The following is an 18066-nucleotide window of genomic DNA, read 5'->3' on the forward strand; positions in this document are numbered from 1 at the left end:
TAAAATTGTAAGTAATTTTGCTTTTTTTCGACATGGCCCCGGTTGATCTCCTTTGCTCTGCTGCCACCTGCTGGCCGTTTGTGTAATAACTACCATTTCTGCAACCGTTCTTTGCAGTTGAGAGGCTGCATCAAAGCCTTCTGTATGCTCTAGCACTAAAACTGGAGGATGGTGGTTTGAATCCCACTATTGGCAAATGACGAGACATTCGGCGTGAAAAGAATTTGCATAAATAAAGCCACAGATGGTGAACAATGGCAATGTGTGTGTGTGTGTGGGGGGGGGGGGGGACATGTGGTAAGCGCGTCTGCGTGACGGACGCCACCGCCAAAAGAGTGGCGGCCGATTTGGAACGGTCAGACTGGAACAATAGCGACCTCACGTGGGTCATGTGGGATATTGCAGGCAATTTTGAACAGATGCACTGATCTCAGCTCGAGGATAAATGAAGCATGGCCGCCATTATTGTTCCATTCCATGTAGTGGAGATGGTGTTCTTTTGGTGATGAGTAATATTGTTTTCTGTCAAATATAGCTTTTGGAATTTTAACTTTTAACTTTAAATGGTGGCAGCCGGCAAGTGTGCTGACATGAGATTGAATGTGATTGGTTAATTCTGAACATAGCCACATCCCAATGATAAGAGGGTGTGAATAGTTGCGCAAACATTATTTTAGTTATTTTTACTTTCCCGCCTTTAAAATATTTTTTTTCCCTTACGTCTTTTCAAACGTGTGTAACAGGTCATACATCTCATTATTAGTGATAAAAGTTTTGAATAATTTCTAGGTCTATTTTTACTTCATAACAGCTTTGCATTTGAACAGTGTGGAGACTTAATTGCAGGTTCTGAAAAACAAAACATGAAAGTTGAATTTGCCTATATGCAGAAGAGGTAAATTGTTTGTACCCTGATGACTAATTAGACCAAAGATTTGTATCTAATGTTCTCACTACAACAATATCCAAACACATCTGTGACCTATGAGAACATTAATATCTCTGCAGAAATATAACTCAGTATTATTTTTTATTTCCCAAAAAAAAAAAAAAAAAAAAAAAAAAAAGATGAACTGCAAATAAATCACACGTTTTAATTTCATTCTATTAGGACGATTTTGAAGCCTGCTTTATGTGATTCTGTTTGTTGTACTGTTATGCTTTTTGGAATACACTGAGAATAAAGAAAGAACTTTGGTATGAGTGGCAAGTTCCTGTTCATCTTATACTATAATTGAAAATACCAAACGCCTAATTGCAGTAAGTTTCCAGTTATCTCCGGTTATTCCTCTGCAACATCATCATCATCGGGATATCTTGGTATAAGAAAAACCAAACTTAGTTCGCCATGAAACTTTTAATGGCGTGAACAATTGAGATTTCATTTTGAAAGCAACTCAATGTGAAAACGTGGCAAGCTTTAAGATGGAAAAACAGAAATTGTGTTGAAGTGTGCTCCAAGTTGTGAGTCTCACAAACGTACAGTCGATGACTGACATGCAACACTGTCCTGTAACGTTAACAAGGTTTTGCAAAATGTTATTTTGATCCAAAGGACTTGATAGGAAATTGTGTAGCACTTTTTATTTCATCAAGTACATCCATCCATCTTCTATATCACTCACTAGGATCCTTTGTGGGCTGGAGCCTCTTAAAGCTGACTTTAGGCCTGAACTGGTCACATTAAAAGGAAAAAAAAAAATGGCACATAGACATTCACACCAAAGGACAATTTAGTCTTCAAATGATGTATTATTCTTTTTTTTTTTTTTTTAAATGTTGGAGAAAGCTGGAACACCCGGAGAAACCCCAGGCAAGTAAAAGAACATGCAAAATCCAGACATGAAGGCGGGAGCCCACATTTGAACGTCCAATCTCAACTATGTGCAGCAGATGTGCTAACCACTCGCCCCTCATCTGATGCTCCTCAGAATAGAAACCGAAGGAGCATGCAGGTTTGCTGTAGTGTGCAGTTGCTTTATTCGACGGATCACCAGAAAAACGACAATTATTGCAAGCATAACAGGTGCGATCAAAAGCATCCCTCCGCTAGAGTAAGACAGACAGATGGACAAGACGGCAGTAAATGTACAAAAATAACACCGAGCCTGCATGATTCTGTATTTTAAATTCATCAAAACTATTCAGAACAGATGGCTTATGTAGACTTGTTTGTATATAGCCTTGCAAAAGTGTTCACCCCCCCCCCCCTTTTTTTTTCCCCCCCCATTTACTTTTGTTACAAACTATTTTTAATCAATTTTATTTGAGGGATGAGAGGCTGGCGTGAGAGTTCACGTTTTGAGTTTGTCAGATGAGACTAAAATGAACCTTTTTGACCATCAAGCATGTTTCAAACATGTACATCAGTTGCACATTATTTAAATGTAGTAACAGATGCAATTTTCCTCTCTTCCTCTCACAAACAAAAATCAAATAGTATGACGTTTTTTTTTTTGTGTTTTTTTTAATGTACTGACTTTAGGGGGGTGATGCACATGCCATTTCTTAAAATAATTTTTTTTAAATTCATATAAAGAAATCATTTAAATTAAGAGGTTGTAGTTTGAGAAAATGTGTAAAAATCTAAGTGTGTGAATACTTATGCTAGGGACTGTAAATATGAACATTAAAAAAAAAAAAAAAGGTGGGCAAGGGTATGCTTAATAACTGCTCTTTAATCAAAACTGACTGCTGTAGTAGTTTATCTCACAACGGTGACAAGCAGCACTTGCGTTATTTTTAGCCAACAGTTAAGCCAGCAAAAAACACAGACGAACTAATAGTACAAAGAAAAATAAAGGAGTACCTCCATTTGTTGTGAGACGACATCTTGATGATGACACCTCCATCTATTTAACTTATGTCATTTGCTCTACGTTCCAACGCAACTCCAAGATAGTCAGGGCCTGTGTTATATGTCACATTTGCCTGGCTGAGAGGCCTACCTAAATCTCGTCTCCCTTTTTACAACTGGTTTGCCACATCGGTCCAAACCCTGCAGGGAAATCTCCAACTGACCATTATGACGAGGTGACAGTGTGGACAAAGATTCAACGAATGGTTCATCTGCTGAGAACTAGCTTGGATGGCAGGAGCATGTTTGGTGCTGCGGATTTCGTCATTCCCAGTTCTCCCAGTCGTCTTCCAACTTGGTTCAACAAAGAGAAAAAAACAAAACAAAACATTTAACTCATTCACTCCCAGAACATTTTCACTGTTTTACTGGATTTTGACTGATTTTGCAAGCCCCATAGAATTTTGTGTCCTATTGCTATAAAAACATGGAATCTACCAAAAGGAAGATTAGAGCCTCTTCTTTCATTAGTAAAAATAAATAAATAAATAAATAAATAAATATATATATATATATATATATATATATATATATATATATATATATATATATACACACAATAATAATAATAATAAAGTATATTTCTATCCGTTTCCAAGTTTCATCATTATTCACAAATCTGCTTAAAATAGTGGGGGGGGGAACAAAACAAAAACCAAAACAAAGGTTTTTGATCTCTTATACTTTGCTGCCACCTGCTGGCCGTTTTTTGTAATAACTACCATTGCTTCAAGCATTCTCTTCAATTCAGAGGCTGCATCAAAGCCAAAACACTTTGGGAGCATGGTAATATTTAAAATAGAACGTATTTATACGTTTTTGGGAGTAAATGAGTTATGTATTCCACCAATTGATAAACTACTGTGAATGAAGGGAAAAGACAAACCTCTCCAGAAGCTTCAATTTTAGAAAGCGCCATTTGAACTTCTTCCTCTGTCATGTCGAGATCAAAGTCTTTCTCCCAGTCCTCGCTCACATCAGTACTTGAACCTGGTGGACAGAAGAGGGATTACAGCCTTCAACTTTCTGTCAACTTGGCTGTTCCATCAACAAATGATTCATGATGTAAAAAAATAAAAATAAAAAAGTAACCTCATATGAATTGTACCTTTTTTGCCGTTGTTAGAAGGCGTAGACTTGCCACTGTCGGAGTTGAGCTCAAACACTCTCAGGTCATGAGGTCCTTCCTCCTTTCCAGCCTCTACTTTTGCGGTCTGTGATGTCACTTTATCCGCAGTGACCTCGGACTGGCTTCCAGTTCCCATTTGTGCCTCAGGAGCCGAATCGCAAGTCAGCTCAGGCGTCTGCGCTTTTTGCATCTCGTCTGCAACATCGTCCACAGTGACCTCGGTCAGCCGCTGCGCCAGCTCGGCGGCGGCGGCGGCCTCGGGCTGCATCTCCAGCTGCGTTGGCAGACTGACGCTGTCGCTGCTCACTGAGAGGGTGGCGTCGCGTTCTTCACTGGGAGACAGGGTTGTACTACTCGGCTGCGCGGCTGCCGCGGGGGTCGTCGACGGTCCCGAGCTCCTTTTCAATGGGAGAGTGCCACCGAGAAAGTCGTCTAAACAGGAACAAGAAACGCATTAAGGTAATGCGAGTGAGTGAAGTCTTTAAGTGGTTAAAAGCGTACCCTCCTCCTCTTCCTCCCAGCCGAGGGTCTCTGTGTGGGAAGTCTGTTCTGCCCTCTGCTTCAGCGCCACTCGTCGTGCCTCCTCCTGACAACAAACAACAGCACAGAAACAATACATGAGTATAATTATTTGCAACAATGGAACCATTTCACCCACATATTTGGTAATCGAGTCATTTTCTCTTTAAACAAAAAATTAGAGCGGCATTAAATAGATTAAAACCATCCATGTCATGAACATTATAGTCAAACAGGAATATAAATGAAAACTATGATGTTCATTTAATTTATTCAATGGTATTGTGAATGGCCTACAGTACATGCATTGCTGACAGAATGTTTTTCCTGCGTCTATTGTATTCTTTGCCATCCTCATTTACTTGTATTGCTCTGAAAACAAATGGTATTGAATATCTGTAGGGGAAAAAAAAAAAAAGCTGCATCATAAGTTTTACTGTGCCACCACTGACAAATATATGCAAATTCAGAATCATGGAAGAGTGAGAAGTCCTCAAAATGGCGGCCAACTTAAGCAAATACATGAAGGCACATATGATTTTTTGAATGAGTAATTTTTAGAATAGTTTAATCGAATTTAGTTCCTCTTTTAATAATAACGTAAGAGTTGTGAGAGTTTAAAATATTTTTTTAAATACTTACGGTTTAAACATTGGAGAGAACCAACAAGGGGGATTACTATACTGTGTGTTTCATTAAAGCAAGATGAAACGTTTCATATTCCAGCTATGCAGCAGGGGGCACCAAAGACTATCAAATAAGTTGCATGCAAGCCAACTGGCCCAAGGAGGTGCTGAGGTTAAAAAAACTGAAGGATGTGTTTACCTGGTCCAGTTGGAATACTTTGTAGAAGTACCTCTGCCAGAACTCTGAATGGGCAACCGCTGCTGGAACCTTTAATTCAAATATCCCACAAGAAACACATCCCGTGGTTATTTTTGCTAAATTAATGGTAGCATCCGAAAAGTAAACATACTGTACCATTTTTGTGTAAAGCGCTCGTATTGAGGGGCTGCTAACCAACAGCTCGGAGATCTCTCCTTTCTTATCCTCCATACTGAAGTTGGAAAGCCAGGTGTCAAATTGCTCTGGGGTGCCTGGGGAGGAAAAAAAAAAAAAAAAAGTAAAATACGGTGCAATAACACATCTGAACAAGTGTGAAGACACACATTACCACATAAATCTGATGACTAAACACCCCACTAATCACGTCCTCTATTGTGTATATGTATCTTGCATTATAATAAAGAAAACTCAACGGAGACATGCGTGATTCCACAAAACTCCTCAGAGATAACTCACTGCAAAAAAGATATCGAGCAAGGCGTTGAAGTTCACAAGCGAGTGAAAGAGGCTGTTAAGTCACTGATGACCACTCGAGCGATTCATTTTTACGTTTGTTAGAAGCCCTCCTTAATCACTGCACGATTAATTCAAGGCTTTTTTTTCCTCAGAGGGAAGTTATAATAAAAATATTGATGGCCGGTCTCCAGTTTACTTAAGTCCTAAGTGCTTTTAAGAGAAGGAATGAAAAAGTAAATGAACTCCATTCTGCATTTAGCATGGACACATGAATCATGTCGTTATGTGTAATCAACCATACACTGAATCAATGTACTATAAGTACTTCCATTGAGGTATTTAGTAAAACCTTGTATTGGTATATTTATTCTTTATATATTAATTTGGTTTTGTTTGTTTTTTTGGGGGGGCGAGGGGAGGAAAAGCATTTTGTGAAACGAGAAGCCAGTTTGGAGTGCACAGGTCTGATATTTTGTCTCATTCAGACTAGGACAATTAAATGATAAAATGGTAATGGTAAGATTAAATGGTAATAGAGTACGTACATCATCATCACAGTTCATAAATTCACATTGAGAATGTAGAGAATTCACAGGACACATTGACAATTGTATGGAACAACAGCATTACAGGTGGTATTGATGGATGCTTGCTTTGGGTAGGGATGGGCAAGTACCGACACAAGATATTTGTACCGGGCTGGGAAAAAAAAAAAGAAAAGAAAAAAAGTGGTATTAAACATCCTAGTCTGGGGTCAACGTGTTATTAGATAGCAAAAGTCAAATTTTGTAATCCATATCAAGCAGGTACACATTTTCTTGGCATAGTTTGAAATAAACTTATGAGCTAGCTTGTAAGCAAATTTCGCTTGTAGCAGACGCGTGTGACGTCACGCATGTTGCGATCACGTCTCTGATCAACTGCTGAAAGGAGATTGATTCTGTCCTCTTCCATCTATAACTGCTTCAAATTGTTGTGATTGTATTGCATGGCTGTTAATGTTTTATGTTACGTTTGTTTTGTTGTGTTTCTGTAAAGCGTTTTGTGACAGCTAAGGCTGTTTGAAAGCGCTCTATAAATAAAGATGACTTGACTTGTTGTGTTACTATCCTTGAGTTATAGATTTATATTAATGTTATGCTTATATATTTTTCTGTTAAGGATTCATAATTTTAGTGAAGACTGAACATATCAAGGCAGCCTTTGCGACATCATTGAACAATAGCTACAATGGCACCAGAGCCTCAACTTAGGAGTTTTTTTTTTTTTTTTGCTTTGTTTCACAAGCAAGATTCATATAGTGTAAAATGGGGGGTGGGAAGCTTACAAGGTGCAACTCCTTAGCAGAACCTCCCTTTACAAACAAAGCAGTTTAAAAAAACAAATTTTTTTGGTCGAATATAGTTTGAGGTTTCCAAATAGTCTTCACAACCACGCAGAACACTCATGGTGCTGTATCGCACACTCACTTAGCATAAACATCATTCGCTCTGCACAACTCGTATTTCCGGTATCGTTGGAGATTGTTTGTTTTTACTGTTAAATTAGCCTTCAGTATGGCTACCAAGATGGCTTTATAAAAGTGTTATTCACACGTACAGTTTTTGGTGAATTCGTTCTTCCACACAGTACTGCAGAACCTTCAAGGATGTATTTAAAATGTAAGCGACGGATGATTTAATATGAAAGTAAATTGCGTTATGATCTTGTTGACAGAACAAATTCAACTCCTAATAATAATCAAGGTGCGACTATTTTGATTTCACATCTGTACTGGGTCTGACTTACCATCAGGTTCATTGCAATATGTGGCGGGATCAGCCTGCAGACTGTAGAGACGTGCCTGTAAGGACAAATTATGTTTAATTTGATCATTATGCACTTACAGTGGAAGAAAAACAGACATTTACATACATACACAATAAACACACAAATGTTTTGTTTTTTTCTCCCCCTCACTGACAATTATGAAATCAGACGAAACGTTTCTGTTTTAAGCCAATTATTATCAAATTATTTACACATTATAATTACACCTTTGAGCTGTCGTACACTTCCGTAGTTCCTGCTGGTGTTGCCACCAATGTGATAACATCGCAGTCAATGGTTTTATCCGGGGGTGGAGCGAGTGTATCTGTTATGACTCCGAGGAAGCTAGAGAGGCTCTTCTTCACCTTCTCTGTGGTCTCTGACGAGCCTTCAACCTAGAAACAATCAGCCATTAAGCATTTTTCTCAGTACAATGCCTCTCCAAATTGTCACATTTTCCACAAAAGCAATAAATGTGCCAAAAATGTCAAACCTATTCAAATTACTGACAACAACAAAATACCATACAGTAACACTGTTTGCCATATGAGGGACCGAAGATGTAAGATATGATAAAAAGTCAGTAACTTACCGCTAACTTGTTTTTGACAGCTGTGGCTGTGGCCACAATTGAACAGGCCGTGTCATGCTGCACCACTGTGGAGAACTCTGTCAAGTCCCTCTTAATAAACTCTAAGGCCTCAGATGACTGTAATGAAAATCGCGTTATTACAATTTGAGCAAAGATTCATGCAGCCACAATGGGCTATCATAGCCATAACACAGTGAATGCCTGCTGTTCATGTTATGCTTATTGTGTTCCGACGTCACAGGTGCGCCAGTGCGTATCCTATCCTCGGTGAGACTTAATGTGCAAGTTTTTCAAAAGAAGTCGAAAGGAAGTCTCAGTAGAACTCAGGAAATATCAGGAGAACGTTGTTGTTGGTGGTGGCATATGCAAACTCAAAACATAAAGAAATGTCTGACAAAAGCGCCACAGTGCTGTCTATCTGGGTTGTCCATATTCTTTTGGGGGGGGGGGGAGATCTACCTTTAGTATTAGAATAAGCCAGCAATGTTGCAACTATCTTCTGAATAACAACGACCTGATTTTTGTTGGCATTCAAAAGTAAATTATACACCGAGGCTATTCAATCCAAACACTGAAGTATCATTAGCTGTGAAATTACATGATACAAACACACAAGAGACCCGAATATGGCGTGGATATAAACGGTTACCTTGTCTTTGACGGCCTGGAAGCTTTGATGAAGCCAGCCTCCCCACCAGCTTTCTCTGTCATGGTATACACAGTAGATTCACGTTAGCTAGATGCACAACAGGAGCAACAATCTACATGCCCCTAGAATCACTCTTTTTGCTGTAGAAGACTGCGCATAATCTCACTGAATCTGCGTCAGCTCGCTGCGAATTGGCTAACGGTTGGTGTCAGTTTGAGGTAGTAGGCTAACAGTCGAGCAAAACAAACGCTGAGCTGAGCTCTGTTATCGATGCTTTGCAAAACAATTCGACTGGTTAAATAAACACGTGAGACGTGGACATATGGCATAATTCCGTTTGATCATTCAATAAGTGGTGATTAAAGTAGGAATAGAGCAAATATATCAAAGCTAAGCTAACGCTAGCTAGGCTATATTTTTGTAAACAAACGCACTTCCTGTAATGATTCCGAACATTATACACAACACCAATTTGTGCATAGCAAGTTCACGAAATAATAATGATAGCGAATTGCAAATACATCTACTAATAATGTTCTCGAAAACACATTCTTAGATGAAACAACTTTTAGTTCAACTAATATGAGAGTTCAGACTCACCCTTCAGCCATCTTTCTGCGATGACATCATCAGTATTTACTGAACTCTAACCCTAGTTACGTCAAAGAAATACACCCACGACGAAAACCTACCCTGACGTCATATTGATATAAACGTGAAAATCAAGCACTTTGGTCAACATTTTTGGTCAGCTTTATGTCTCACTTTATATGCATTGTATATTCTGCTGTCGTCATATTAGGCTGTCTACGGTGGTCGAGAAGACCACATTGGCTGGACAAAGCTGATAACGACTCAAGTAACACACGTGTTGACAAAATGTATATTTTATGGTGAAAAACATTCAGAAATAATAATAATAATAATAATAATAATAATAATAATAATAATAATAATAATAATGGATGGATGGATGGATAATAACAACAACAACAACAATAATGATAAAATAATAATAATAATAATAATAATAATAATAATAATAATAATAATAATAATAATAATAATAATTGTGTCGGTTGCTGAGTGTTACACTAACCTAATTATTTACCATCCATTAATTTACTAGTGCTAATCATCACTGTAGGGTCGTGCACTCATGGGGCCAGCTATCCCTGCTGACTTCAGGTGAGTGAGAGACGACTTCTTGGAATGGTCACCAGCCAATCAAACCTATATCAAACCTATAATACTAATACAGTCGAAGGAAATGGCTTGAAGGTACATTTTCTTTACTACTGCAGCAATGCTGCCGGATTATTCCAGAACTGGAGGGAAAATGGCTCCAGAAAAATGTTTCATTTCATTTTTAATTTATTTGCCATTTTTTCAAGAAAAAAAAAGGTAATTAACAATCACACATTTTTATATGTTCTGCCCGACCTTCAATGGTACACTTGTTATTATATTTTTTTGCTTTTACTGCTTGGTCAACCCTGTTACAAGCATACATAATTTACTAATAAGTCTGAATAAATCCTTACACTTAAATAAAACATCTTGGCTTATTTTTAGTATACTACTACTATTTAAACTCACAGGGCTGCAAATCGTGCGGCATGGCGGCTGACTGATTAGCACGTCTGCCTCCCAGTGCAGAGGTTGTCAGTTTGAATCCGGCCTTCCTGGGTGGGGTTTGCATACTGTGTGGAGTTTGCGTACTCCGCTTTTATGCGAGGGGGACGCGTTGCGACATCATATATCGAACGGGTTTCGCACGGCTTGCACTTCACATGTCATCCAAAACTTGGTTGTAGTTTTAATCATTTGTTTTTATGCCTGTCCATCAAATGTGTCTCTTCATGGAAACCAGACTTGCACTTTGCTGAAAAATATCAGTCACATAATAATTAAATTCAAGTCAAGTCAAGCAAAGTTTATTTGTACAACCCTTAATCATAAAAGAGCTTCAAAGGGTTTCACAAGGCCACAGTTAACAAATATTAACGACATCCCTTAATCAAACCCAACCAGGCGTCGAAAAACTCAAAACTCCATTAGGGGCAAAAAGAGGAAACCTTGAAAAGGGACCACAGATGGGGGGGGTATCCTCCTTCCACAAGGACCAGGCTGCAAAGGATGCCGAGTGGGCAACATTTAACACATCATATGGTGCTACACAATGTTTACGCGATACATTATAGTCTACATAAATAAAAAAAATAAATCCTTAGTTGTTCAGAGAACAAAATATGTCCAGGCCATGCGTGTGTACGTGAGTGTGCGTTTGTGTTGAGTGTGTGTCTTGACCCCCCCACACCCCACCCCACACCGAGCAGCTGTGTTTTCTACTCATTAGTATGTATTCCGTTTTTTGGTGTGAAGGGGCGGGTGAGTCGTCTGCTGGCTTTACTAAGCTCAAAATGAAAAGAAAAAAAAACACAAAACAGTTCTGGAAGCGTGTTGTCACTTAATTGAAGATTGCCTTCATCCAGACGTTACACCATGTGCGCATATGTCCTGCAATATGTAGCCTCTGTCCCAGGGTCTCTTTCGCCCTTAATTGCTTCTTTCAGTCTCCCAATTAACTCCGTCAATGCGGATTGAACGAAGCCAAGTTCGACAAGTGCTTCTCTATTGATCACAATCTGAATCAGTTAACATATCCATCTGTCAACAGTATTATAGATTTAATGAGTTGAACTGGTAAAGGTTTTTAATGTGTCACATTTTCACCCCATCGTTTCGTTGTGACAGAACTTCGTGACATTTTAGCAATCATTTTGAACATGAAGTACTCTGAAAAGTTCATAGGCCAGCATTGCATTGTGTTTGTTTTTTACACATGCAATGACCATAATAGTATAATCATTTGTCAGCTTCTAACGTCATAGAGCAGTCATCACATTGCATAGTTTTATCTCAGTTACTCAGCTTAGCTCAGAACGATTCCTAAACTTTTACATAAAAAACACACACACACACATACTGTATGATGCAAACAAATGATAATTATTACAACACTAAATATGAGTTAAATTAGGCGAGGGGGCTGAACTCTGAGTGCAGTATTTTAGAAAACAAGAATGTTTGTGTTTGTTTTTTTAAAGAAAAATACAGTTGGCTTTTTTTTCTGAAACACAATATGTATCAAAAACAGTGATAAACATTCACTGTAAGTTTTTCCATGAAAAACGCGGCTAAAACAACAAATCCGAAAATAGGGGGAAAAAACCCCCCAAAACAAAATAATGGAAAAAAAAAATCATAATTCACATGTCGAATTACAAATAGCTATGCATTGACTGTAGTTTTCAATGGTAATATCACCATTCACCACTAGATGGCAGACATGGCTTAGTTGCACTTACACTGGGTTTTATACTGAGAGGCTAACTTTTTTTTTTTTTTTAATGATATGCAGGACAGAGTACCCCAATAATATATATTTTTTTAAATTGAGTGGGTGTGGAAAAAATGCTGCTGTTCAGCAGTTTTGTGCTGCCCTTAATGGAAATTTTCATGCATGGGAGCCCTTTGCACTGGATTTTTTAATTTTTTTTTAAGCTCATTTATTTATTTGTTGTTGGATTAGAATAGTGGCTCTTTTATACATGCACTAACAAATGTATTATGAAAAATGAATTATTTTGCACATATGCACGTATTTTGTCCATATCTAAAATATTGTTTTTGTCATACATTTGATTAGGAAGTGTTTGGTTCTATGCGGCACCTGTGTAGCACTGATTAAAAAAATAAATAAATAAATACATAAAATAAAATATTAATAATAATAATAATAATAATAATAATAATAATAATAATAATAATAATGCACGGTGTGAGAGTGGTTATCACGTCCGCCTCCCAGTTCTGAGGACTCGGGTTTGAGTCCATGCTTCGGCCTAGCTGGGTGGAGTTTGCATAGAACATGCCGTGCTTGCGCGGGTCTTCTCCGGGTACTCCGCTCACCTCCCACATTCCAAAAACATGCATGGCAGGTTAATTGGGTGCTCCAAATTGTCCCGAGGTGTGCTTGTGTGTGTGGATGGTTGTTCGTCTCTGTGTGCCCTGCGATTGGCTGACAACCAGTCCAGGGTGTCCCCCGCCTGCCTACTGCCCAAAGCCAGCTGAGATAGGCTCCAGCACCCCCCGCGACCAAGAAAATGGATGGATGCATGGATGGATAATAATAATAATAATAATAATAATAATAATAATAATAATAATAATAATAATATTAATAATAATACTAATAATAATAATAATAATAATAATAATAATAATAATAATAATTATGGTCCCCTACAGCATTTTAGTTGCCTATTCCTGAACTAACAGTGCAGTTAAATTCAGCAACATGCAGTGTGCTCGAGTAAAGGTGCATACAATAAGAAGTGCAGCCAACGGTTTAGCGCAGATAACAATTTGAAATGAATTCAAATGTTTCAAATGCCTTTTCCGAAGCTTTGTTCGTAATACATCATCGCGACCACAAGCTGCCGAGGCTGCTTAACGCGTCGTCTTGATGACAGCAGCCGCTGACCGTAATGGTCCACGGAGGACCTGCCCATATTGTATGATTTAAGACGGATATCCATTACGCAGGCACACTCACACCCACGGACACGTTCGCTCCGGCCTGCCGATGCCACAACGTGGGTTCCGCACCATCTGGTGCCGATCAGGAAACACCAGCTTTGCGCAAGTCAATGTCTCTAATTATCTACCTTGACCAAAGGGAGGCCGGTCCCCCGCTAATCTCCGCAATGTGTTCTGCTTCCCATTCCCACCTGTGCCCTGATAAAAGAGGGGGTCCTTGTGGGAGGACCTCGGGTCTCTGCGTCGGGGGACCGGGCACCAGGTGACGCGGGCAATGGCGGTCCCCCACGCCAGAAGCTTTGCTGCTCGCTTTGGCTGGCAGCTGCCTCCCCCCACTGAGACATCCCACAGCTGACAATTCCCCCAGCACTGACAGGGGCTCCTTACAGTGTCAATAGGCTCATATATTAGAGCTAACCGCCTTTGTGGTGAGTGAGGGTGTCAGGCTTTTTTTCTTTTTTTTTTTTGGCCTGACAGCGCTTGTTACCATGATGAAATGTAGATTGAATGGAGGGGGGCCTGTGTCTCAGGCACGAGAGCTCGGACACCCCGGGCCTTTGTGTCCCACGCATGGCTATTGTTCAACGGCCATTCAAGGGCTCTCGGGAGGCCTGAGAAGGAAGGTGGGTGAGAATGAGTTACATCTCTTCATTTCTCCCCTGATCCGCGGCTCATCTGTCAGCCGTGGGAGGATAAGCATGTATTTTACACGCTTGATTTGTTGCTAAGTGAAGGCAAGTCATTGTTGTTGTTTGCCTAAATCGTGTTCACGGTAATCAGTGCGTTTGCACTTTAGCTGATTCATCATTTGATCGGGTCTACTCGAAATCTATTATTTAATCTGCTGTGATTGGGATGTGTAGAAATAGGTTTTCTTTTTTCTTTTTTTTAAACTTTTGACAGTCTGGCCACATTGTGCCCTCTGCTGCAAGTTTGTTCTTTGTGTGCAGATAACCAAGCGATTATGAGACAGTGACAAATAGTCGTCCTAGAAGCTTAAGGACAGAAGCTACGTCCCTCGCCAGCGTCGGACAAAAAGTGACGCGCCTTCCTGGCGCCTGTGCTGTCCTTTCATCTCCTACACCCCTGTTGAGGTAAAGATGGATGGTCCCCCCCGGCTCAAGAACGCCACATTTAGCTTCTGTGTTGTCGCATTGTGTCGCCCTTCTGTTCTTTAAGAAGTCAGCGCCTCGAAAGCTGGTTAGCAACCAATGATATCCTAAATTTACTCCCTTGCCCTAGTGGCAGAGATGGGAAGTAGCAAAGTGCACATATTTTGTTACTGTGCTTGAGTATTTATTTTTTAAATTACTTTTTACATTTTTCCGTGATATTTTAATAACTTTTTACTTGATACATTTTCAAAACAAGGTCGTTACTTTTGTTTTTAAATGTCATGAAAACGATTAAAATACTTAACCTTGATGTCTCCTGGCTCCGCCCATTCATATGAAGCGTTACACGGGCTTATACATCCCAGCTTGTGATTGGCTCGACGACACGCAATCACATGATGTGCAATTGGCTAGATTAGAATAACTCGACACTCGACGCAGGGCAAGTCAGAGAGTCAACTGGCCGACGTGTATTTGAGTTTTGCTCTATTCGCTAATATTGTTCAAATTGACGTAGGAGGAAACAGCCGATGAAAATAATAATAGACAAATAAAGAAACAAAAAAAGCGTTTTTTTTATTTTCAAAAAGTACATATAACGCCATTTTTTTAAATATTTATTTTGTTTTGTTTGTGTATAGTGCCATTATTTTTTGTTTCTTTTTCAATTGATGCCATGAATTGGCCTGGTGAACATCGCGCTTTCGTTGCGGACAAAAACAAAACCAACAAATCTGTAACTGCAACACAACGAGCGTTCCGTTTGCGCTTCAAACTTGGTCGACATGATCCCGTAGCAGCTCGTAACAAAATCTTGTGTTGGGTTACCTGCTTCAAGAGCTACTGGATCTGCATTGAAACCAAAACGACAGCGTGTAGACAAGAACGGATCCCATTTGACTGATTCAATTTTCAAAAGCTAATGAAACAAAATGGCATTATAAGTACTTCTCGAAAATAAAAACACTTTTTTGTTTCTTTATTTTATTTGTCTTTTATTAAAGCTACAAATGTGTCAGGTCATTTTGCCTGACCCTGTACTTTACATTTTAGAGCCTGTACTTTTGTCCTTTTACTTGAGTAATTATTTGAGTGAGTACTTTTTTTTTTTTTTTTTTTAAACACAAGTAATTGTACTTTTACTCAAGTAGAGAATGTCGGTACTCTTCCCATCTCTGCATTGTGGTGTCCAAGCTTTTGTGACGTAAGCTATTATTCTGTGCTCTTATAAGTATGACTCAACTCTTCCTATAAGGTATATCTTGTAAAAACCAAAATCTTTAGAAGGTACAGTCAGGTTCTAGGAATTACAATACTATAAATTTTAACTGAAAATATTGGGATAAATGTGTTTTTGTTTAAAATTATCGGTCATTGCTTTTTTTTTGGGATTCATGAAAAGAACAGTAAATTCTGTAGTGTAAATTTGACTCTTCAGATAGGAAGCAAATAGAGATTGAGTTTTAAAATAAACTAAGATTTGCACAAAAAGAGAGTAAAATTTAAAAAATGATTTAAAAAAAATAAATAAAACTCACTCAAGGGTAAAAGGTTCGAACTCACAACCTTCAGCTTGGGAGACTGCCACACTACCACCTGAACTATGCCCCTCCTACTGTTTGATTTTGTCCAAGAGAGCAAAGATAATTTTTGGTCTGTTGGAGTTAGGAAGATTCCATGCAATCATGGAATCAGCTGCAGCTGACATGAGCCATATGCTAGCAGAAAGCAGGATCTACGTGGCTCAGGGAGTATAGGTCGGCTGTCTCTCAAGCTGAAGGTCGTGAGTTTGTTCCTACCTTGAGTCACTTTTATTTTTTCCAATTCTTTATTTTGCTCTCTTCTAAAGTGTAAATATTACTATAAAAACGAGTCTATTTGGTCCTTTTCTAAATAGAGTCAAATTGACTAGAATTTACTGTGTACTTGTGGTATCATTACTTAGTATCAGTATCAGTGACTATTCAAGTACACATACTGGTATCTACCTGTAAAAAAAAATAAAAATAAAAAAATAAAATAAAAAAAGTGTTATCGAACATTACTGTTTAAAGGTATATAACATTATAATGTAAAAATATAATAATGTCAGCACACAGGTTTTATGATCATAACAAATTTAATTTAGGAAAATAGTAATCCTGTCCAAAATCAATTTGTTGACAATCATTGCGCTTCATCAGATAAATTACAGTCTTTGCTGCTCTTGATAGAATCCCTGCTGCATTTTGAATATTTCTCTGAAAACAAGACAGAAGAGACCAGCTGGGAAAAAATAGCAGCAGTTTGGCATGTCATAAAAAAGTATTGACACTAGATACAAATTGTGGGCATCAGGTCCGCAGTTTGCTCAGTCCCTCGTGCCGACAGCAACAAGAAGTCGTCGCGGTTACTTGTTCATTGCCAAGCCGTGCAACGAGGAAGTCGGTGTGGGTAACGTTTGGCAGAGTGAGCATGGGCAGGGCATGCCAGGGAAATGCCTGTAGGTGCTGGTCAGGTGGAGCGGGTCCTTCAGAAGCCCTTGGACCGGAGCGTGAAAGCCCAGAAAGCTGCTGGACGGAGGCGAGCGCGGCGCCGCCGCCGGAGCGGGTGAATGCGAATGATGCTGGCCGAGGGTGTGCAGCGACTGGGCCAGAGGATGCAGCGGCAGGTGGGCAGGCGACGATGCGGCGGGGGTGACGGACGGGTGGGCGGCGCGACTCTGGGCGGCAGCGTTGGCCCCGTAAACGTCCCCCACCAGCTTCTTCATCTCCTCCAAAGAGCTGGACAGCATGAGGATGTAGTTTCGGGCCAGGAGCAAGGTGGAGATTTTGGACAACTTGCGCACCGACGGGCCGTGAGCGTAGGGCATGACCTCTCGCAAGCCGTCCATGGCCTGATTCAAGTCGTGCATTCGCTTCCTCTCCCGGCTGTTTACTTTCAGGCGCAGGTCTTGCACCTCTTCCTTGCTGAGCTGAGATCGAGTTTTGGCCTTAGCGTCCGTGCTCTGGTCGGCCTCTCTGCCGGAGCGCTTCTCGTGGCAGTATGTCTGAAACATCTTGTTTGAGAAGAAGCTCCCGGCGGAGTCATCCACAACCAGGTCTGGGGATGACGAGCGGCTGGAGGTGGAACCGGCGTCGGAATCCATCTTAGGTGAAGCGAGGAAAAAAATAAAAATAAAAATCTGGGTTGTTGTCAGATGCTTCCCAGATTTTCTTGATGTTTGTGTTCCTCGTAGTCTCACGTCCCTTTTTTTCCAGTCTGATGACCAGTCTGTCTAAACTGTCATCCTCCGGGCCCACTGGGGTCTATTTATACAGCCGGCACAACAAAGGAACAATAAGTCGCATAATGAGACACTTAGAGCTACAGCCAATTGCCGAAGGGACACATGTTCACCCGCGACACACACACACATGCTGTCCTGCGGTCCCCATTGCACCTTCCCACACTCACATTTAGCCCCTCCTCACCCACCAACCAACCAACCATCTCCCCCACAACATCCCA

At 39.9% G+C, this 18066-nt stretch overlaps 2 protein-coding genes across 2 annotated transcripts; both read right to left on the minus strand.

Moving 5' to 3' along the window:
- Positions 1–2226: 2226 nt before the first annotated feature.
- On the minus strand, positions 2227–9640 carry bsdc1 (BSD domain containing 1). Its single transcript, XM_077539424.1, has 11 exons — positions 9458–9640; positions 8858–8912; positions 8209–8325; positions 7844–8011; positions 7596–7650; positions 5487–5602; positions 5331–5399; positions 4488–4572; positions 3966–4418; positions 3744–3847; positions 2227–3151 (listed from the first exon to the last, which is right to left on the minus strand). The coding sequence occupies exons 1-11, from the start codon at positions 9466–9468 to the stop codon at positions 3122–3124; spliced, it is 1263 nt and encodes a 420-aa protein (XP_077395550.1). The 5' UTR covers positions 9469–9640; the 3' UTR covers positions 2227–3121.
- A 7282-nt stretch (positions 9641–16922) lies between these two features.
- On the minus strand, positions 16923–17820 carry olig4 (oligodendrocyte transcription factor 4). The gene has a single exon (XM_077539716.1). It carries the CDS (start codon positions 17702–17704, stop codon positions 16967–16969), a length of 738 nt encoding a protein of 245 aa, XP_077395842.1. The 5' UTR covers positions 17705–17820; the 3' UTR covers positions 16923–16966.
- Positions 17821–18066: the final 246 nt, after the last annotated feature.

The sequence above is a fragment of the Festucalex cinctus genome, chromosome 12, assembly GCF_051991245.1.
Source record: "Festucalex cinctus isolate MCC-2025b chromosome 12, RoL_Fcin_1.0, whole genome shotgun sequence".
In the NCBI taxonomy this organism is placed as follows: domain Eukaryota; kingdom Metazoa; phylum Chordata; class Actinopteri; order Syngnathiformes; family Syngnathidae; genus Festucalex; species Festucalex cinctus.

What these genes read in the sequence shown, in the direction of transcription:
- bsdc1 (XM_077539424.1), bottom strand. An exon ending in GAGCGCTTTACACAAAAATG is followed by an intron (nt 5,400 to 5,486) that starts GTACAGTATGTT and finishes TTTGAATTAAAG; the next exon opens with GTTCCAGCAGCGGTTGCCCA. An exon ending in AAATTGAAGCTTCTGGAGAG is followed by an intron (nt 3,152 to 3,743) that starts GTTTGTCTTTTC and finishes TGTTGAACCAAG; the next exon opens with TTGGAAGACGACTGGGAGAA.
- olig4 (XM_077539716.1), bottom strand. Translation starts at nt 17,704, where the DNA reads ATGGATTCCGACGCCGGTTCCACCTCCAGCCGCTCGTCATCCCCAGAC.